Here is a 22,488-nt window from a genome sequence, read left to right as displayed (position 1 = left end):
CACATCTAATTTACAAGGACCATTTACCACAACAGTGACTGGGGTGGGATTCCCCTCAGGTACTCCACACTCTAGTCAAACTGGACTACCAGCTCCCACAAAGGCTTTCCTGATCCCTCTTAATTCTAGTGCCTTCCCTGTATTGATTGTCTTCAATTTATCCTGACTCTATCTTGTTTGTACATGATTGCTTCCATGCTGTCTTCCCCAATAGATGGTGAGTTCCTTGAGAGTAGGGACTGTCTTTTGCCTTTCTTTGTAACCCCCCCACCCCTACGGTGAGTGCTTAGCATAATGCTCGGCACACAGTAGGTGCTTAATGAATGCTTATTGACTTGACTCTTGCCTGAGAGCATTTGAAAACATCAGCTTCCCCTCCATCCCTTTTGTTTTTTTGTGGTTACATCCCAATCTTTTCTGAGAATGCCATCCCTCCTCACCTTTGCATTACTGAAGCCTTCTCTTCTTTCAGTGAACAGCTCAGAGGCTAGCTCCTCTCTATACCTTCCATGACTTCTTATTTCTTGGTCTAAAAGAGGTTTCTCCCATCTCCGATTTTTCCCAAGGCATCTTGTCTTGATCTCTTCTCTGCTTCCTATCACAACTTGATAGGAGACCTGTGATTACTTCCAGATAGGGGGCTCCCCAGAGAGGAGCACTACCCCCCCAATGTTTGACACCTTCTCTGCAATTTATAGTCTTAGTATCCTGGGCAACTAAGTTAAGTGACTTGCCCAGGGTCACACAGTCAGTATATGAAAGAGGTAGAACCTGAACTCCAGTCTTCTTAACTCTCAACTTGCCTCTGTCTCCACTGTGTCTCTGTTCTATCTTGTGTTATCTGAATACATGCACTTCACATCCATTTGTACCACCCCTTATTTCACCCTTTTCCTTCTCACTTGGAAATTCCTACATTTGGGAGTTACTAAAGCAGCTCCTCCCCACCCCACTATCTTGTTTATCTCTTTTAGAAAAGAACATACCCTAGGAATTATGATAAAACCTCTCCTCTCTGTTCTGCTCCCTAAATGATATCCAGAGGAATGATGGAAAACTGATTTTTTGGGGCAGGAGAGATGATCACAAAGTATTACAGCAGGAAGAGGCCTTAAGGGATCATCTAATCCAACCATCCTTATTGTACAGAGAAGGAAACTGAGGCACCTAGAAGAAATGGGACTTAACACCACATGCTAATACATGTCAGAGTTCAGATCCAAATCCTGATCTTCTGCCATCAAGTCCAGAGTTTCTGACACTGTATCCTGATTCTTCTAAAGACTACCCCCTTTCTCTTACCTATAAACAGGTCATATCTCACTGTCCTCCCCCACCCTGCCCCTCAACCCAGAAGAATGTAAATGGTTCCTAAAGGAACTGTGGCATCAGAAAGGGAAGACATGAAAAATATATAGGTTGATATTGTCATGCCTTAATGACTTTGTGATCTCATTGGTGTGAGTAGTTCAGGCAGCTAGGTGGCTCAGATAAAGCACCTTGAGTCTGGAAGATCTGAGTTCAAATATGGCCTCAGATATTCACTAGCTGTGTGACCCTGGACAAGTCATTTAAATCTGTTTGCCTTAATCCACTGAGGAAGGAAACAGCAAACCACTCCCACATCCTTGCCAAGAGAAACCCATATGGGGTCACGAAGAGCCAGAATGCCTGAACAACAGCACCAAGTTCTTTCAGTACTCCAGATCCCAGCCCTTGCACATCTAATCATGCTGTGTTCCTTTCACAAAGCCTCCAGAGGACTTTATTTCTTTGACTATTTCATGGATACCAGGGAAGTCCTTGGATTGTTTGATTTTTACCCCATGATCTTTCTACATGAGTGGTTCTTCTCCTTTTTAGCCCTCCAAATATGTTTGGGAGTCTTTCAATACGGTCACTCTAGTACACAAGTCATAGTAATATACTGATGCTCACTTGTACTCTTTGTGTATCTCTGCATTGCCCTGTACATCACTTGCAATCTCTTCAGAGATGATAGGTTGTGTGTTACCATAGAAAGAATAGTTGGTTTAGACTCAGAAGATCTGGGTTCCAATCTCAGCTCTGTCACTACCTGTGTGACTTTAGGCAAGTCACTTAAGTCTTCTCCTTGCTTTACTTGCTTGAAAAATGAGGATTGGACTAGGTGACCTTTAATATCCCTTTCAACTCTGTTTTGTCTGTGGGTTGTGAAGTTGGAATCGGAGGTCAGGTCTGTGCCTGGGAGTGGGAAGCCTTCAGTGGAACGGACTCTGCTGCATGCCTTTTCACTCTAACCTCAGCACTAATGCTGCTCCCCCTTGTTTGAACTTATTCTCCAGGAGACTCCCCAGGCTGCCATGAAACAGATCCCTAAGCTGACCCTCACATAGAGGAGTCCCTTCATGACCCCAGAAGCTCTACTGATGGCTACTGATGGTGACAAAGCCTAGCAGGGGGGGCCCAGCCCAAGCCTTTCTCAGAAATGTTGTACCCCAATACCTGTATATTTGTTTGGTGAGAAATAAGAATGGAAAAATAAAGGAAAGAACAGAAAAATGGTGAGGGGAAGAACAGGCCTAGTATCCCCAAAGTTCAAGTTGTCCAATGGAATTCACATCTGGCACAGAATAGATCAACTAACTGTTTGCTCAAACATCTCTAAGCTCTGAAAAAGTTTCCATCTCATTGGTAAGCTAAAGTGATCTATTAGATCAACTGGTCCACCCTCCATCTCATTGTACAAAGTGGGAAACTGAGGCCCAGGGAGAAGAGGGACTGGTAAGTGGCAGAGCCAGGACCCAAGCTTTGTCTTATATTGCTGGAAGCCAAAGCTGAGTTGGAAAGCAGCTAAGGGTGGATTCTGCCACAGCTCTCCCAGCCTCTTTGTAGCTGCTCACCTCCTCAATGCATGGTGGTTTTTCCTCTTCCCCACTCAGCCCCCACAAGAAACACTTCACTTTATCCCCAATCCAGAGCACATTCTTTAGGATCATTTCCAAGGATTTATCCCTGTATTCAGTATGGGGAGACAGCATCATCAATGGATTAGAATTCTTCAGTGGGTACTTCTGAAAAAGATCTTCATAGGCAAAACTGGCTAATGGTAGAGATGCTTCAGAGGACACTCTGCTGCAGGAATGAATTGGGACAGTGTCTCTGGGTTTCCAGTTCTCTCTTGGGGTACTGACTGGCCACACTATCCTAAGACACTAAAAATATCCAGCATACACCTCAGTGTCCTGTACATAAGCATATGTCCAAGCAGCCCAGGTCAGTCCTGCCCAATGGTGAGTTTGGTGAGTTTCTGATGCTCCTACCTCTTGCTGGACACCCCCAACTCCTCTGTTCTGGCACTCAGTGTCCCTTTGCTGCTCCTTCTTGCCATCCTAGCTTGCTCCTTGAAAAGGTTTTCTTAACCATTTACATCTTCTTATGAATTACACTCTTTTCCAGAAGCCTTGAGGTCAGGGCCCATTTCATTTTTTGTCTCCGTATTCCCAGTGCCCAGCACAGTGCCTGGCACAAAATGAGTGCTTAACAAATGCTTGTTTATTAATTGTAAGCCTTATCTCCTCTTTCAGAAAGGAAGTTTAGGTTTCAGGAAGCAGGAATGGGAAGGTAGAGGCAACTGGGAAAGAACATAAGCCAAGAAGGGAGGCATGGTCAATCTGGTGCCCTGAGGAGCACAGGTCTCCCGGTGTCCCTGTTACCTCCCTGCCATTGTGCTTTATCAGGCAGACATGCCAGGGTAACCTCTTGAAGCTAGGGCCAGAGGATCAGGAAAGTGTAGGGACTATTACACAAACAGCACACTACAGTTTGCTGCTTCCCCAGGATCCAGGGGGCCACTGAACTAGAAAACTGAGAGTTAGCCAAGGAGATGGCACCAGGAAGGAAAAGGGAAATGACTTTTCATTTTACAAGATATCCAAATCAGAGGCATATGGGGTTATTTATATTCTTTTTGTTTATGGGGAACAACATATCTTGACATCCTTATCAGACCTCTGGAGATTAAGATATTCAAGAGGCCTACCCTGCACTTGGGGCTGAGCTGATCCCTTCTACCCTCTACCAGGCCAGAAAGCAAATGGACTAAAGGTAACCATATATTGTCTTTACCAAGATGGCAGCAGGCTATAGGCCCTGCCTTCTATGGCCTCCCTCTACTTTGTAGTAGATATTGAGAAATGAATTTGATATAAAAAGAAATAAAGAACACCCACAGTACAGGCCAAAGTAACTCACCCAAACTAGCTCCTGGTTCCAGTTTGCATCTAGTCTTGTTTGGACTTATTACCCAACCTTCCAACCCACCCCCTGCCCCACATTGTCAGCTGACACAACTTCTAGTCATATATCCTTCAAACATTTCCATTTTTATGAGATGAGAAACTATTACATTCCACTAAGCTAAAATGAACTTTCTTTTTTTACATTGAAAAAAAATCATTTTCTTTTCAGATACACTGTTGAAAAATACTCTGTCCCCTTCACAGGGGTGGCATCATCACAGAAACTCAGTAGGCCACCACTTAGGAGTCCCCTGAAGTTTCAGGGGTCAAGATGCCTGATTGGCGACACAAGAGGCAGGCACAATCTAGGACACACACAGAAGGACTGACAAGCTTTTGAGCATCCCCCCAGCTGTCCACAAAAGCCCAGAAAATAATATTAACAAGATTCTGCGTTTGGCCCTGGTTCTGTTAACAAGACAGAAAGCTGAGGTCAAAGCTTAGGGGGATGGCAATGGAACAGGGCCACATGCAGGTTGTGTGTGTGCGACGCACTGAGGATGCACTGAAGTCTGGCACTGCGGCAGCAATGGCACGTGGAGGCTTGGCCCAGTTGGGTCAGTCCAGGTCATTGGGCTTGAGGGTACCCAGGGATCCAGAAGGAGAAGACAACAAACCAATGACCTTAAAGGACTTGACTCCCTTACATGTGATAAGGGATCTGTGCTCTTTATAATCCACCCCCATGGGATAGGAGTGTTGTGGAGGACACGCGCGCCTCCTTCCTTCCACGTTTCCTCCTCCATTGGGTTTGGCTTTTCCAATGGACAGTAACATGAGATTCACAAACTTGAAAATAACAAAAGAAGCAAGAGCTTTGGGATCAGAAATTCCAATTGCTCCAGGAGCAGGTGGGGAAAATCCAACATGATGCTGCAGACATGGGGCCATTAGAAAGGAGACTCTCCCGTCTGGCCTCTAAGCTTCTTGGGGTGAACACGAGACCATTGATGAAGCAGTAAGTGCTACAGAGGAAAGCAGGGGTCCCCAAGTCTTCTCTGTGGTGTCAGGATCTGTTCAGTCTCTCTTTCCTTATACCCTGGTTACTGCCTTTCAGAGAAAAGGGGGCTTTTGAGATACCAGAAGGTTCCCTGTTCCATTAGGCTAAAATGAACTTAAGTATTCCAGTGCGACTTCGTATACAAACTTATATTGATCCTAAGAAAGGGACAAAAGGAGAGATTTGTTAACAGGGAGTTTTTCTTAGAAATTTTGGCAATAAATAAACTTACAATGGTAGAATCACCTCACAATATTTCTATGTAGGTTTCTTAGCTTTTAAACTATGCATGACAGATTTTAATCCACAGCTGCATTTCCTCTGTTGCCCAGAACAGTTCTAGGCTGTCTAATCCTCATCTATCCTTTTCTGGTTTGTGTGTGTCCCAGAACAGAAACTAATTTTGAAATGAGCCTTTCTTGCATCACACAAACAGGAGTGTTTCTGGAAATGTAATGGAAGCAAAGAGAGCACTTTACATTTCAGTAGTGCCTTTCATGCTGACCATTTTAGAGTGAATGATCAAAATAAGCTAAGTCCTACAGTGAACCTATCTTATTAGGCAGACAAATGGAGCATTGAGGCACCAGGAATAAATAGGAATTAGGTTTCATTCAGTCAGACTTCACAAATTTGAGATTGGGAAGGATCTCAGCAGGAGCTGAACTGAAATTTCCCTGAGCACTATCTCTGACAAAGAGGTTTGGGAAGCGAATGAACAGTGTACTTGGCTGTGATCTCCTGGAAGGCAGAGAGAACTTAATCATCTTTGTATCTCTAATAGCACCTAGTACACAGTAGGTATTAAGTAAGTGCTGAATGAATGAATGACCAAATTAATTAAAAAAGATTATAGAGTTCTCTTAAACTATTTAAGAAAACAAGCAGTTTTTGAGGAAGTTCAAAAATTTTACCTAAAAAGAATCAATATGCTAATTACACTCCCCAAGTTGTCTTCTTCCCATGCCTCCAGATTTCCCATGTCCCACAATTAAAACTGGGTTCTTCAAAGCCAAGCCAGTGTTGAGTAAGTCCAGGTGGCTCCTCCCAAGCTGGAAAGCCTTCAAGTACATACAGGCTGAGTGACTGTATGTCTGATATACAATGGTCAGTTTAGCCAAGTTCAGTGAGGCTTATCATTACCTGATGGGGAATGGTTTATTTTTGGTCTTTGCAACTCCTGACATTACATGTGAAGGTACAGAGGGCTTCTGATCAATTTCATTGGAGGGATTAACTCCCAAGAATGAAGTGACAGCCCCTGTAGTACTGCAGCATGCTAATGATAAGCCATTCTTTGATACTTTGACACATTTGTGCAATCATCTTTCCCCTTCAATAATATCTGCTTTATGGTCCAATACATTAACAAAAATCTTTTTTTACCCTAATCCTAGTTGTTGAATGTATTTATAATAAAGTTAAATTTTTTCTAGATGATTCAGATTGACTTTTCCCCAAAAGTTAGTGTGAACAAGGCTTTACTGGACTATGTTGGAAAGGATTGTATTGGCAGAGTAATTTTTACAGAATGAAGAAATATGTCCTTTGGCTCATCCTAGAGCCAAGGGTCTGGTATTTGTGGGAGGAATAGAAATGAATCCCAGACTTTTGGTCCCCCACTCTGATTCATGTTTATTTTCTGTAAAGTCTGTTAGTAGACTGTAAGCACCTTGAGGGCAGGGACTGTACCTCTCTTCTTCCTTTGTCTTGCCAGTGTCTAGCCTTGTGCCTAGCACATAAGTGTTCAATAAAGATTTGTTGAATTGAATTAAATAGAATCAGTTTAAGCCAACATCCCTCCTCCTAGTCTCTAGAAACTTACCAGCGTTTCCACCATGTTGGATTTGTTGTTTCGCAACGTTTTCACTATGTGAAACACATCAATGATATTTTGTTGCTGGATCATTTCACACACGCTGCAGATAGCACAGAAAGTTCCACTTCGTCCACCACCATTTCTAGACACAGAATAAAAAAGAGATTTGCCTCTTAGGAGTGACAAGTGGGATAAAATCCAAATTAAAGTCTTTCATGAGCTCCTTATGAAGGGGATCCCCCTCCTATAAACCATCAGAACACTTTGTCACCTATTATGTATTATTGTCATTTGTGTCTATGTTTTATTTCCTTAATAGACAGAAAGCTTGAGGAGGACAGGTTCAACGTCTTATCTTTTTATCTCCCTCCACTTACCATAAGACCTTCTACATTATATTATCATCATCTAAATATAGGGTGATGCAAATTTCTAACATTGATATTTACACAATAGGGAGCCTAAGGGCCATTGCCAAGGACATTTGTAGTAGAAAAGGATGTGTGCCAGCCATGTAGCAAGGGACAGGAAAGCCTCAGAATTGCCCTAGCATTCATGACGCAGTAGAAGGCCAGAACCTCCAGTGTGCTGGGTAGATCCTCTTTGGAGAGAGTGCAGAAAGGCGTGATTGAGAATTCCACAGCATGAAAAGGTGTGGATGGACTGTCATCTATCTGCTGTTGTTGTTCAGTCGTATCTAATTCTTTGTGACCCCATATGGGGTTTTCTTGGCAAAGATACTAGAGTGGTTTGCCATTTCCTCCTCCAGGCAAACAGGGGTTAAGTGACTTGCCCAGGGTCACAGAGCCAGTGAATGTCGGAGGCCAGATTTGAACTCAGGTTTTTTGACTTCAGGCCCAGAGCTCTATCTACTGAGCCACCTAGCTGCTTCTATACCAGGAGAATAAATATCCCCACCAAGGACATCCTGTACCCATCATAGAACTGAAGAAAGTATATAATAATAGCTCCAATCTCTATAGCACTTTGACATTTGCAAAGTGCTTTTGTAAGTTTATAGGGTTTAGACCTAGAAGGAACCTCAGAGATGCCTTGTGAGTTAGGTGGTTCAAGTTTATTATCTCTCACTTTACAGATGAGGAAACCGAAGTCTAGTGAGGGGATATGACTTGCTCCAGTTCACAGAGTGAATGAGTAGCAGATCTAGCACCAGAAATCCAGTCTCCTGACTCCCAGGTCAATGCTTCTCTAACCCAACTACTACTGTCTCATTTGGATTACTATTGGATCCCTGCAACAGAGAGCAGCAGCTATCCATGGTGCTGAACTCCATCTGCTTGAATACATCTGTGCACTTCAACACTTCCCCAGGATCCACCCCATCCACCAACCTAACACACCTCACCATGCTGGAGGGGATTTTGTTACACTTACAAGCAGTGGACAACAGTTCGTCCATCCCTCCCGTCATATTGTTCCTGCCACTTCTCTAGTCGCCGGACGACCTTCAGAAGGGAGCGTTTGGAGGGAGGTGTGTCCCGGTAGGCAGGCCAGCCAATGTACTGTAAGTGCTGGACGATACGATACCCATCCTGTGGCTGAAAATGGAGTCAGTTGATTCTGTTACATTTTAGTGTTACGGAGGTGTCATCCTTTGCAGGATCCAAGAAAATGAAAGCAGCATGTAGACAGCCTTTACGGGGATTCTTACAAAGCACATCTTAGCAGCACTAGGCCTGGCAATACCACAGGAGATGCTTGAGTCTAAAGCCAGTGATCTGAGTCACATTATCCCTGAAGCAGTCAGGGATCACAGAATCACAGAATTTTGGAGATCACTGAATCTCTTGCCCTCATTTTACAGATGAGGAAACAGAGGTGCAGGGAGGGGAAGTGATTTGCCCGAAGTCACATCAGCTAAGTGAGTCCTGGGCCTGGAACTCAAACCTAGGTCTTTGGACTCCAAATTCAGGGCTCTTTTTACTATGTCACATTTCCCTGGATACCCACCATCCTAAGTAAGAAAGAGGGGTGTCTGGGAAAGAGAGAGGATCAGGCTAACTGTCCTCATTAATTGGACGGTAGGTACCCTGTCTGAGGCCAGATAAGGTTTCAGGACTAAGGGGAGTTTTAGTGAGTATCAAGTAGAAATACAATGACTTTAAGAAAGCAGGCAATTTCACTGATACATGCTCTAATTCTGAGATGCACTGGAGAACATTAGGTCAGACAGGCTGGTGTCCTGCCTGGAGGTCTAGTTACTGGGATTTTCAAGTAATCACTTCTATCTAACCTCTTGCTTGTGTGGAGGTAGCGTTGAACAATTAAATTACCCAGTCTGTCTGATGGTGTTACAGGATGTAAAGAGTGTAGCCTCATAACTTCTAATTTCATTAAGAAGACTGGGTGGGGAGCTCAATTCATCAGGGGTCCTACTCCCCTCACCCACCCACTTATCTCGGTAACCTCTGTCTGGTTTGCTTCCTGTAAAACCCAGATAAATACAATCATCCAGATGAAGAAAAATGGGGCAACAAAGAAAGAAACGGCAGACGTTGGACTTACTCTTGCCATGTTGCAGATTCGGAATATCCTATTGATGATGTCCTCATCAATGTCAGCCGACACAAACTCCACCTGGATTGGCCCGTAACAACAGGACGTCTTCTCCGGCCAATACTGCATGCAGAGCTAGTGTTAAGTGCAAAAGACAAAAACAGAAAATGAGAGAGGTTAATGAATAGGAGGGAGGCAGCCTGGTAACCCGATCCTGCTCGTTCCTGGGGCATCCCTGTTGTAGGCCCAGCCAGCTCAGTGTACTAGTAAGAGTATGGTATTAATGAGACCAAGGTCATGGAGTTCAGCTCCTCTATACTCTGTTTGGTGGCTACAGATGAGGGGATCAGAGGAAATCCTCACCAAGTTCATGACCTGATGCCCGGTCAGTACCATCCTCAGGACAGTGCATTATTTTGAATTCTCACCCCCAAGAGAATGTTTTCCTTCTGTTTCAAGGGCTTCTAAGACTTAACACCAAAGATCTATAAGAGTTAAATCTATAGTTTCACCACCCTCCTCTCTGAGGGAGGTTAATTGGGTAGCAAGTAAGCATGTTGGGAAGCAGACGAGGGGGTTCACGGGGCCTCTGTGGCCAGAGGAGCAGCACATCTGCTGAGTTGCGAAGTAATGACAATTTAAACTTTATTTCTCTTTGCCACGGGCTTTTCTCCATCTCGGCTCTGACAATAATGAGGGGCTGGGGGAGCCAGCACAGATAAGACCAGAGCTGGCCGCAGCCTTTGCCTGGAATTTGGATTAATCAGAGCAGTCTTTTTTTTTTAATTAACATTTTTATCATTTGCATTGAATCCAGCCTTGTGAATGCTGGCTACGCATCAGATGAGAGGTGTAAGAACTAGAACACGAGTACTGCACTTCTCCCCCTCCCACCCCACTGAATTTTCAAACTGCATGGAACTAAAAAATCATTTAAGTCTCTTTTAATGAGATTTCCAGGCTAATTTCTCCAGCAAATGGATTCCGATATGCTTCAAACGAGCCTCCTCTGCCATCAGATCCTTGCTCTGCTTTTTGGGCCATCCCCAAAAGGTAGTCTGGGTTGGAGGGTCTTTCTGCTCTCAAATTTGATACATGTAGCACTGACCTGTAAAGCACTCTACCAGCCAGCCTTTATTAAGTCCCTAGTTTGTGCCAAGCACTGTGCTAGGACCCTCTGACCTCAAGGAGCTTACATTCTAATAGGAGAAGGAACATAAATAGATACATAAAAAAATAGATGGAGAGTAGCCTTAGAGGTGAAGGGACTAGAGGCTGGGGGACTAGGAAAAGCTAAGTATAAACAGAAGCAGTGGAGGCAGGAAGCAGTGGTATCATGGGTGGAGTGTAGGACACAGACTTAGGAAGATCTGGGTTTGAATCCTGCATCAGACGCTAGCTGTGTAACCCAAATCACTTACCCTTTTTGGACCTTAGCTTACTCATCTGTCAAAGGAGAGGATTAGACTCAATGGTTTCCGAGGAGGGTGCCAGCTCTTAAATCTATGATTCTATGAAACAGAAGCTAGTGAAGGTGACCACTGGTTGATAGGAGCATGAGGAAAGGGAATGGAATGCACATTTATTAAACTTCTACTTTGTTCCAGGCACCGTACTAATTAAGTGCTTTGCAAATATCTCATTTGATGAAGAAAGGCATCACTGTAAACCTTCTCAGCTAGTATATGGGACATTTATAAACTGGCTACTTTTGGGTAGAGATGACAGTCACTGCAAAATAGGTTCCCTCTCTCCTCTCACTGATACTAAGTAGGGCAGTAGAAAGAACATTAGATTTGGGGTCAGAGGGCCTGAGTTTAAATCCCAGTTCTGCCACTTACTCTCCAGGTGACCTGGGCAAGACACTTAATCTCTCTGTGCCTCAGTTTCTTTATTTGCAAAATGCGGAGTTGGTCTCTCTTCATAACCTGGCCTCAACTTATCTTTCAAGAATTGTTTTATATAATCACTCTTCTTCATACTTGGTATGATCCGGGCCAAAGCGGTTTTTTTTTTACTGTTCTTTACCCTACCTCCCATCTCGATGCCTTTGCGTCATATATAATTTTATACGATATTATATAATAATGGTACTTATCACAAAGGATTAAGGTTTGGCAAGCTTGTTTCCCTGAATGTAAATTCCTCAAGAGCAAGGACTGTTGCATTCTTCATGCTTAGCATACCCCCTTGCTCACAGTAGGTACTTATTTGATTGGCAGATTAATTGCCCAGGGTCACGTTGCTAGTTGAAGGGATTCATCCCAGTTCCTCAGATTCCAAATCCATTTTTTTTTCTCTCACTGCCACACATTCACATTGTCCCTCAAAGAATATAATACATTTCCTACAGAGGAGCTGGGAGCCTGTTCAGATATGTCCCAGGAGTACAGCCTTCTGGGTATGTTGATCTTGAAGGGGGAGGAAAGGGTTAGACAAACCTGTTTCCATTAGGAGCGGTTTCTTTTCAGCCCCAGGGCAAAGCACAGTATTTAATCCTAATGCTGCTTTTCTGTACTGCACAGTTATCTTCTGAGGAAGGAGATGTTTCCATTTTTGTTTGAGAGTAGAAAACATGCTATCTCTTTATTAGTAAGAGAGTTGTTCAGTTCTGCATGAAGGGTTGGTCAATTCCAGAATCATACAATCTCAGAGCCAGAAGGGCCCCCAGAGGGCATTCTGTACAGGCTGATACCAACATAGGAATCCCCTCTGCAGCATCTCTGACAAGTGGGTATCCAGCCCTACTTGGAAACTGCTAGTGATGGGGAACTCACTACTTTCGGAGGCAGCCCATCCCACTTTAGAACAGCTCATGTCATCAGGAAGTTTTTCCTTATGTCTGTTCTTACTGTTGTTCTGCTGTTTTTTCAGTCATGTCCTATTCTTTATGACCCTGTTTGGGGTTTTCTTAGCAAAGATGTTGGAGTGATTTGCATTTCCTTCTCCACTACACTTTACAGATGATGAAACTGAGGCAAACAGGGTTAAGTGACTTGCCCTGGGTCACACAGCTAGTGAGTGTCTGAGGCCAGATTTTAACTCATGAAGATGACTCTTCCTGACTCCAAACCTAGCACTCTATCCACTGTGCCACCTATCTGCCCCTTCCTTATGTTTAGCAAATTTATTTTGTTTCTATATCATTTTTTGTACTTATTCTGTATATTTTATATATGTAAATATTATTTCTCCTGGTACAATATCAACTCCTCAAGAGTGGGATTGGGCAACTAGATGGTTCAGTGGGTAGAGCCCTGGGCCTGGAGTCAGGAATACCCATCTTCCTGAGTTCAAATCTGGCCTCAGACACTTACTGGCTGTGTGACCCTGGGCAAGTCACTTAACTCTGTTTGCCTCAGTTTCTTCATCTGTAAAATGAGCTGGAGAAGGAAATGGCAAACCACCCCAGTATCTCTGCCAAGAAAACCGTAAATGTGGTTGTGAAGAATTGGACACATCTGAAACAACTGAACAGTAAAGAGTAGGGATTGTTTAATTTTTGTCTTTGTATCTCCTGTGCCTAGCTAGCATAGCTAGTGCCATGCTAGTGCCAGAGACTGCGCACAGTAGGTGCTTAACAAGTGCTGAATGACTGAAAACAGCAATCTACCTGCCTGGAATTTGTACCCCCTGCTCCTGGCTCTGCTCTCCAGGGTGAAGCAGAAGTCAAATATTAGAGCCCCTCAAACTCTAGAAGCCAGCTATCACATTCCCTCTACCCTAAGGTCTTAGGCTCAATACCCCCATTTCCTTCAGCATGATTGGCAGGCCTCTTGGGGTCCTGGTCACCCTCCTAGGACACACAATTCAACCCGGCTCTGCCTGTCACCCACGATGTCTACAGGGCTCTTCGCTCTGGGCTCGTCAGGGGCCATCCAGGAATCAGCTTCTGATGTACCTTCTCATTCCATAGCCAGAGTGGAAATAACCAGCAGGGGACTCTCTTTAAGGCTGCTAGGAGAGCAAAAACATGTTGGGCAGAGGGCCACCAAGGCCTAGGTAAAGGAGAGATTACACGGGGCTGTCTCTTGGGTGATCTGAGCTAATTCAAAAGACTGGCTAATCTTCCTGCAATCCATAGCGCTCTCTTCTCAGTAACAGAGTCTGGACCAGAAGCCAGAGGATCACAGAACTGAGAGCTGGAGGATGCTGTAGAGACAGTCTAGTCCAGGGCTGTCCGACCTTAGGTTTTTATTGAAACAATAGACAATATTTTTTGATTTGCCATTTTAGTGAGAGCTCTGCAGTTTACTAAAGCATTTATGTAAATTTCTATGCTTGTAGGCCAGCGGCATAAATCGCACTGAGGGCTGCATTTTGGACAGCCACGGTCTAGTCCGTTCCTTTACTTTACAGATGAGGAAGCTTGGGCTCAGAAGAGGGCGAATAACTTCAATCAAGCAACGAGCATTTCTTAAGTACCCACTGTGTACCGGGCACTGTGCTAGGCACTGGGGTTACAAAAACAAAAGAATCCCTGCCATCAAGGAGCTTACATTCTATGGGGAAAATTATATATCTATAACTACAGTATCTATATCTATATATATGTGTATATGTATATACATGAAGCACATGTGCATATATGTATAAATATATAATGTATATATAAATACATGCGTAGATATATAAATATAAAAATTTGCCTTAGGTGTGCTACACAGTGATTCCGTGGTAAGGACCACCCTATTCTTTCCACAGCAGCAAGAAACTTAGCCTCTGTTTGCCTCTGTTTTCACATCCATACAATGGGATAATAATGGCACTTACCCCCCAGGGTTGTGGTGAGGCTCAAATGACAGAACAGATGTAAAGCATTTAGCACAGTGCCTGGCACACAGCAGGTGCTATATAAATGTGTGTGTGTGTGTGGTGCCGAAACACAGATCTGCTCTAATGTGCTGTGTCTATTCTGTGAAAAGGGGAAGGGTGAACAAGGGCCTGAACAGGTGGGTCAGCTCTCTTTTATCAGCCAGCACAAAGGAAGAACTCCTCTCATAAGACTCTTAGCTGCCCAAGACTCCCAGCCTAATGAAATCATCCTGAGGGCAGACCAACCAGGGACCCAATCACTCAAAACCAATCAGGAGCTGTGTTCGAGTTCCAGCTCTCCTATATTAATCATTAACCACGTGACTTTGGGCAGGTTACTTTTTCCTGTCTCTAAGTTTCCCGATTTGTCAAGTGTTAGACTAGGTGATCTCAAACGTCCCTTCCAGCTCTAGATTTCATTAGCCTAGTATTTACCTGCTGCTCAGAAGGCTTTGGGCCTGGTGTCAGGGATAGAATGATTAACAAGAAAAAAAAAGCCAAAACTGCTCCTTCCATCAAAGGAGCATGTATTCTATTCCAGGGAGATGTGAACAGATAAGACTATACATGGTAATTTGGGGAGCAGGGAGCGAACACAAATAACTAAGGGGATCAGAAGAGCCTTGAGGTGGCCAGGTGTGGGCTGATACCCATGTTGTCTTTGTGTGAGTATTTCTCCCTCATTCTAGCAGGTCTGTGTCTCTACGTGGCATCCGGGACTCCCAGGATTTGAGACTGGCACCATGCCAGTATTTTTTAAATGGCTACCCTACTTGCTGATAATGAGCTCAATTTGCTGAAAAGCAGCATAGAATGTCTGTACCGAAACAGGCTATAGTTGTTTATCCTCATGATAGTCTGTTTTTCACATATATTTGGGCCACATAAATATGTGCTGGGAGCAGGGAGGTGAGTTCAGGAAGGAAACACAATTAGTGTATGATTGGCTTTGCTCTTTACTGTACCTTTCTCCCCACCCTCACCCCACTCCCAGCCCCCTGGTTTTTCTCAGATAAAATCAGAAAAGGCTCATCAGTTGTTGCAAACAAACAAGTTGTTAGGAGGTAAGTACACTGGAAAATGTCACATGTTGGTATTTCTGGTAGATTTAGTGATGAACTTGCCAACTAGAAAATCATCTGGCACTTTACAATCCACAAAACATCTTATCTCATTTGAGCCTCACAACAGCTCCGTAAGCAGGAGGGGATAGTCAGCATTATCTCCACTTGACAGATGAGAAAGTCAAGGCCCAGACAAGTCAGGTAGCTGACTTGACCAAGGTCACACCTCTAGTAAGTACCATAGCCAGGATTTGAGAACTCAGGCTTCCTGATTCATAATTTAGAATGTAGGCTCCTTGAAGGCAGGGATTGTTTTGCTTTCATCTGTGTATCCCCAGTTCCTAATACAGTGTCTGGAACATGGAAGGTGTTTAATAAATCCTCATCGATTCATAAACCCTACCCGTCATCTCATTTGAAAATTCATGTGCACATATACACACGTACCTATACAGACACACACACACACACACACACACACACACACACACAAAATCAAGGACCACTGACCACAATAATTATTCATCAAGGGCTCACTAAGGAAAAAAAGCAACATCACATTTTTGTTTTTAGAGAGAACTATAAAATGGTTCACTCATCTGTTTTTTAAATTAGGAAGAGAACACAGCCCTCTATTCCATAGATACCACACATAAAAATAATAACCTTCAGTTCTATTTTATGACCAGTTATGAAATCAAGACAGAGGAGGAAAAAGGAAGAAAAATAAGAATAGAGGAGTAAAGGCTGAGCCAGACAAACAGGCACATGTCCAGAGATAGGCAGGGACATACATCTAGCCACCCACACAGAGACACAGTGGCAGAGATTTGCCCATTAAGATGACACCATTGTCCATTTGGGCCTCACCCTCTTCCTTTAGAGAATATGTGAAGTGTTTGGACTAGATGACCTCTAAGATCCCTTGTAGCTTTCAAGCCTATGATTCCTATTCAGTCCCTATCACGATATCAAGAGATATTGATGGTCTGATTTATTAACACCCCTCACAACTTGGTCCCAAATTACCTTTCCAATTTTTAATGTGACAGTACTTTTTTTTTGGCTACATTTTAAGTTCCTGTCTCCCTCCCTTCCCACCCTTGCACTAGAGAAGGCCATCGTTTGAAACCAGTTGTTTTTAGTGTATTACCGATGGTCAGGTAGCCAACAATCCAGTCAAACTGGCTTTCTGAATACATGGCACACCATTTCCTTGCCCTTTGTAATGGCTGTCTCCCGTTCCTAGAATGTGCTCCCTCCTCACCTCTTGGCTTAGAGGCTCTAGTCTCCTTCCAGATTGAGTTCAAATGCCACAGTCCACATGAGACCTTTTCTAATGACTATTTCAGTCTCTCTCTCCTCTCCTCCTCTTCTACCCCCTTACCACCATGATCATCCTGTATTTATTTAGAATAAACCTATACAGGTACCTATTGTCTCTCCAGGTAGAATGTGAGGTCCCTGAAATCTTACTTTTGGCTTACTTACTCTTACTCCCTGCCTTAGTTTTATCTGTGTATCCCTAGCACAGTGCCTGGGTTTGATGGGAGCTTGAAAATGCCTGTTGCTTAAGTGATTGATTGAGTACTGTAAGGACCCAGAGGAGATATTAAAGAAAACTGAAATAAGGGAGAGATTATAAGCCATAAACCCTCTACAGAGAATTTATACAAAGCTGCAGATAAGAACAGCCCAGGAGAAAGTGTGGATGACTTCTACCTGCTTGGGTGAAGAGAGCTGAAGAGATTGGAGATGAATTGTTACAACTATATTTATAAATAGGGATATCACCTCTTGGTGTTTGCCCTGCAGGCCAGACGAGATTAAATGAAGCCATCAGGCTATGGACCGGAAGTTCCCCACTCTTGTTGTGGTTGCAGACTTTCCAGTGTGAAAAATGGCCTCTTTTTTCCTAGATGCTGCCTCCTGCCTTGCCTCCTCCTCATAAATGCTACCCCTTTCTCTGAGCCTCTCCTGCTTTATTCCATTTGATTTTCATCCTATTTTTCCTTTGTCTAAGACCAGGGCTCACTCAAAAAGTGGCTTAAAATGGGTCCTCTAGAGTCAAAAAATAGGGGGTGACTGAGGAATGATAATTCTTGCTCACATTTCTATAGTGCAATTAGGTCTGCAAAGCAGCTTATATACTAGATTCTTACAGTAACCTGATATCTTAGGAGAGGGTACCATTTTATAGATGAAGAAAATGAGGCACAGTGTAGTGATAGTATTCATGGTCACATGACCATAGTAGGAAGTATCTAACCTTGGATTTGAACCCAGGTCTCTTGACTCTAAGTCTTTCTAATGCATTAGGTTGCTCTAATAAGGTTTCTGTTACAGATAGAATTAGGTTGGGGGCACTGAGGCTTGGCCCCTTGGTGCAAAATTTTGAGATCATCACCAGCACCATCCTGGAGGTACACTCTTCTCTTGCCTGCAATTGGTTTGTGTACCCTCCCTTCTTCCCCTGTACCACTTCCTAACCCATGGGGGGCATCTTCAGTCATTCTGATCCATATCTTGCCACTGGACCCAGATGGCTCTTGAGGAGAAAGTGAGGCTGGGGACCCTGCACAGCCCTCCCTCCCTTAAATCCAATTCATTTGCAAGTCATGGCATCGCCTTCCTGATGTCATGGTCCTCTTTGAGAACACAGGACAAACAACAACACAATAAACCCTAACCTGTTCCATTATGGGCTGGCCTTCTACAGTACAGTATGACTCTGCTTAGTGCATGCGGTACAGCCTATTTTTTCAGTCAGGCCTCTCTGGCTTAGGCTGGCCTTGGCCCCCTGGCAGACAAATGCTGACACTGACTTTGAAAGGTAGCATTTCCAGGTGCCATTGAAATTGCATGGCAGTGGATTTTCTGATTGTCCCAATGTGTCATTGTTTATTTTTAATTTTTCTTTTATAATGATGCAAGGCTCCCAGCTGCTGCTGTGATGAGCATCATAGAAATATTTATATAAATAAATACTCTATTCATCTGCAGATTTCAAGAGCATCTTGCCAACTGTATATGCCAGCAAATCCCACTGCCCCTCCAGGCTTTATTTTTTTGCATACACAGAGGCTGTTCTCAAAGGATCACTCCAGACTGAAGAATTTGTAGGTCCAAAAAAGATAATTTCTGGATTGATAGATCTCAAGACCTAGCCCTGAATTCTGGACCCCCTAAATTCCCATCACCTTTTGCTTTTTTTCTGTTCCTTTTGGGAGTAAGGCTCTGCTGATCCTCCATGGGAGAGAGCATCCCACCAACCCTAAGAGCAGGCTGAACAAGGAAGGGGCACATAGGTGAGACGAACGGGCCCATGGAAAAAGAAATTGATATTTAAAACTCTAGTCTAGATAAACCTGAGGTTTTTTCTCTCCTTGCTTTTCTGCTGTGACAGAATAGGAAGAGCTGGGTTTCAATCTTGTCTCTGCCACATATTACCTCTGTGACCCATAGGCAGGACCCCTGTCCTCTCTGGGCTTCAGTCTCCCTCTATTTAAAAAGAGAGAGTTGTACTAGATGAGCTTGAAGGTCCCTTCCAGTGTTCAGTCTATGACCCTGTGACTCCTCACATGAGAAATTGCTAGGAAATTCCTTATATCAAACTGAGAGCTGCCTCTCAGTAACTTCCACCTATTTCTTCTAGTTTTATCCTACAGGACTAGGAAGAACAATCCTATCCCCTCTTCCACATGTCTGCCCTTTGAAGACAACAAGCATGTCCTTGGATAGTCTCGTCTTCTCCAAACTAAATATTCCCACTTCCTTCAGCTGGTTTTTGTGTTGGCTCGCCTCTCCCTTCTCTAAACTTGTTTTGCATTTTCGTCTGTATTGTACAATTAGTGATGTGTTTCAGTCTTTCCATTTCCCTAGTCAACTGAACAATTCAGTCCCATTTTCATTGGCTTAGAATGCTGACATGGACAGTCTTGCTAATGAATTGCTTCCTGTATTTCAATTTACTTACTGGCCATCTGCTCCCATTGCTGCATCAACTTTGGCCATCAGCCTCAACCTCTCTCCCCAATTTCCAACTCAAGCTTGGACTTTGCTCCCAGGAAGCTCTGCTCTGCTAGGGGAGCTGCTACTCCCCAAACACTTCCTAGCCTTGTCTACCTCGGCCCTCTCTAGCTCTTTTATGCGTTGTCTTCCTTCGTTAGAATGTATGTTCCTTGAGGGCAAGGACTATCTAGTTTGCTTATATTTATACCCCTAGTACTTAGCACAGAGCCTGGCACACAGTAAGCACTTAATATATGCTCTATCATCTGTCTATGTATAATCTTCCCAACTAGACAGTGAGCTCTTGGTGGCCAGGGTGATGTCTTATGCTTATTTTGAGTGAGCCCACTCACTGACTTCCCATGGTGCTCAGCACATACCAAGTACTGGTAGACTACTTCTAGAATGATAAACTGACAACTACATTTTTGTTTTAGCTCCTCAAAGAATCTCAGAGCCAAAAAGGTGACGTACAGTCTGATTCACTGTCAGGAATAATTTTTAAATTAACTGCAACAAATGTTCATTTATCTTCTTGAATATTTCTAGTGATGAGTGGTTCACTACCCTGTAAAGCAAGCCTGTAGGACAGCTCTGTTAGGAACCTCTTTTCTTTTTTAAGAAGTTGTTGAAATGTGCCTCCTTATAACTTGAATCCATTATTCCTAGTTCTTCCCTTAGGGGCCAAACATGATAAGTCTAATCCATCTTCCATATGACAGCTTTGGCTTTATATTCCATGCCCCCCAGTGGCTGTTCCACATCTTCTCTACTCAAACCATTAATACCTCCTGTATTTACTCCTCTCTTAACAGATGTGCTAGCTTCTTACTTTATTAAGAAATGAGGCAATCTGCAATAAGCTCTGTCTTCTCCCTTACTTTATGTCTCAGAACCCATCTCCAACCTCCCCCATGATTTCTTCTGTGCCTGTCTCTGAAGAAGAGGTGGTCCCTCTCCTTGGCAACCACTCTATCTTTTCATCTCCTTCCTTCCCATATCCTCCAGGAACTTGGCCTTTTTATTATGCCCTTCCTTTCATCTTCCATATTTCCTTATTTATTGGCTCTCTACCCACTCTCTACAAACATGTTCAAGTTTACCCTGTCCTTTCAAACCAAACCAAACCTTTGCTTGACCCTGTGGACCTCTCAAGCTCTTGTCCCATATTGCCCTTCCCTTCCATTACCAAATGCACCTCCCGCCTCCACTTCCTCATTGTTCAGTCCTTTGCAGACTGTTTCCAATTGAATCTCCTGATTGAAAGTGCTGCCTCCAGCAATCTCTTAACTGATAAATCGAACGGCCTTCATTCAGGGCTCATCCTCCTTGCAGTCTTTGCAACTTTGGATACTGCGGACTGCTTCTCCCCACCCTAGAAATTCTTGTCTTGGCTCCCATTACTAATCTCTCGAAGCTGTCCTCTCTGACTCCTACTTCTTAGTTCCCTTTGTTGGATTGTCATTCACTCTCTGCCTTCTTAGCTAGGGTGTTTCCTAGGGCTCTGTCCTAGCTTCTTGTTCTTGTTCTCATTCTCTCATTCTCTCCCTCTCTCCCCTCTCTTCTTCCTTCCTTCTCTCCTTCTCTCCTCTTGAAAATTCTTCTGGAAATCTTATCAGCTTCGATAGGTTCAAGTACCATCTTTATGCAAATGACACCTAAATCTATATAAATTCAGGCCAAATTTCTCTTTCGAACTTCAGTTATGTATTATAAATTAAATACTAGATATCTCCTTGATGTCTCAAACTCAGTATGTCCCAAATAGAACTCATTGCACCCACTATCCCCCCCCCCAAAAGCATGCTCCTCATTTAAACTTCCTTATTTCTACTTAGAGCCCCATTATGCTCTCAGTTAGGTCGTCTTTGATTCCATGCCACCCCGACCCGACCCTCCCCAATCAATCAATTACCAGGCTTGTCAATTCTACCTCCACACTATTTCTTGAAATCATTTCCCTTTTCTCCAAGCACACAGCCACCACCTTATCTCCGGTCCTCATCACCTATTATTGCCTAATATTATGGCAATGATCTTCTAATTGGTTACCTTACATTCAGTCTCCTCCCTTTCCAATCCATCCTCTGCAGAGCTGCCCAAATAATCTTCCTAAGGCACAGGTCTGACCATGTCACACACACACACACACACACACACACACACACACACACACACACACACACACATATATATGAAGATGCCCATTTTATTTGGTATTAAGTTCTGAATTCACAACAATATAAAAAGGAACAGAATGTCAGGGATATGATTTCCTTTTGTCTGGACTCTTTACTTCTAATGCAGCCTCAGAAATTTCTCACTTAGCATGTTTGTGGAGCTCTTGGCACAACCCTTGCTTTTGGGAGGGTACGTACTCTTTAAAATAAATGTCACTTACCTTACCTAAGGTAGGAGGACTGGTAAGAGATGTTTCTCTCCTCCCACCCTCTACCCCTCACCCCACTTTGTGCTAGCAGGGGCTCACCAAGAGGGGAAATGGAATTCTTTGTCTTAGTGGGCAGAAGCCCACAGCTAACCCTTTGTGCGTGTATGAGGTGCTTCTCAGGACTGACCTGTGAGTTCTGTTTGAAAAGAAACCAAGTGGATCTTTGATGATTAGCAGAATAAACAAAGCAGTGAAATCCGACCCAAACTCTTAAAACTTTGCCCTGATGACTTCCAAAGGCAGACTAAGGCAGTAGAACTAGCTCCCCCTTGGCTAAGGGTGTCTTCATTCTGCTTATCTCCAGTCAGAGGTAAAGGCTGTGGCTGTTCCTATGTGGTTCCCAACTCTCTTGCTTTAGAATAAAGAAAGCCTTTAGCTGGGATTCAGGAGACCTGGGATGGGATTCGAGCTCAACACTTACTAGCTGAGTGACCCAGGAACAAATCGCTTCATTTTGACGGCCCTGAGTTTCCTCATTTATAAAATGGGGATGATCATCCTTGTACTAAGTTGCGGCATTATTATGAGGCTCA

At 43.6% G+C, this 22,488-nt stretch overlaps 1 protein-coding gene across 1 annotated transcript in view; it reads right to left on the bottom strand.

Moving 5' to 3' along the window:
• Positions 1 to 4,436: 4,436 nt before the first annotated feature.
• Positions 4,437 to 22,488, bottom strand: part of PTPRT (protein tyrosine phosphatase receptor type T) — a 360,616-nt gene continuing 342,564 nt past the window's right edge. The window contains exons 23-26 of the mRNA XM_036749775.1: positions 9,626 to 9,751; positions 8,495 to 8,658; positions 7,106 to 7,241; positions 4,437 to 5,438 (exon numbers count right to left, since the gene is read on the bottom strand). Coding sequence (XP_036605670.1) covers positions 5,385 to 5,438; positions 7,106 to 7,241; positions 8,495 to 8,658; positions 9,626 to 9,751 — 480 coding nt within the window. The 3' untranslated portion in view covers positions 4,437 to 5,384. The remainder of the gene's footprint in view (positions 5,439 to 7,105; positions 7,242 to 8,494; positions 8,659 to 9,625; positions 9,752 to 22,488) is intronic.

The sequence above is a fragment of the Trichosurus vulpecula genome, chromosome 3 (assembly GCF_011100635.1).
Source record: "Trichosurus vulpecula isolate mTriVul1 chromosome 3, mTriVul1.pri, whole genome shotgun sequence".
Taxonomy (NCBI): Eukaryota; Metazoa; Chordata; class Mammalia; order Diprotodontia; family Phalangeridae; genus Trichosurus; species Trichosurus vulpecula.
The sequence above is the reverse complement of the archived record's forward strand: the minus strand, read 5'-3'. Positions and strand labels throughout refer to the sequence as shown.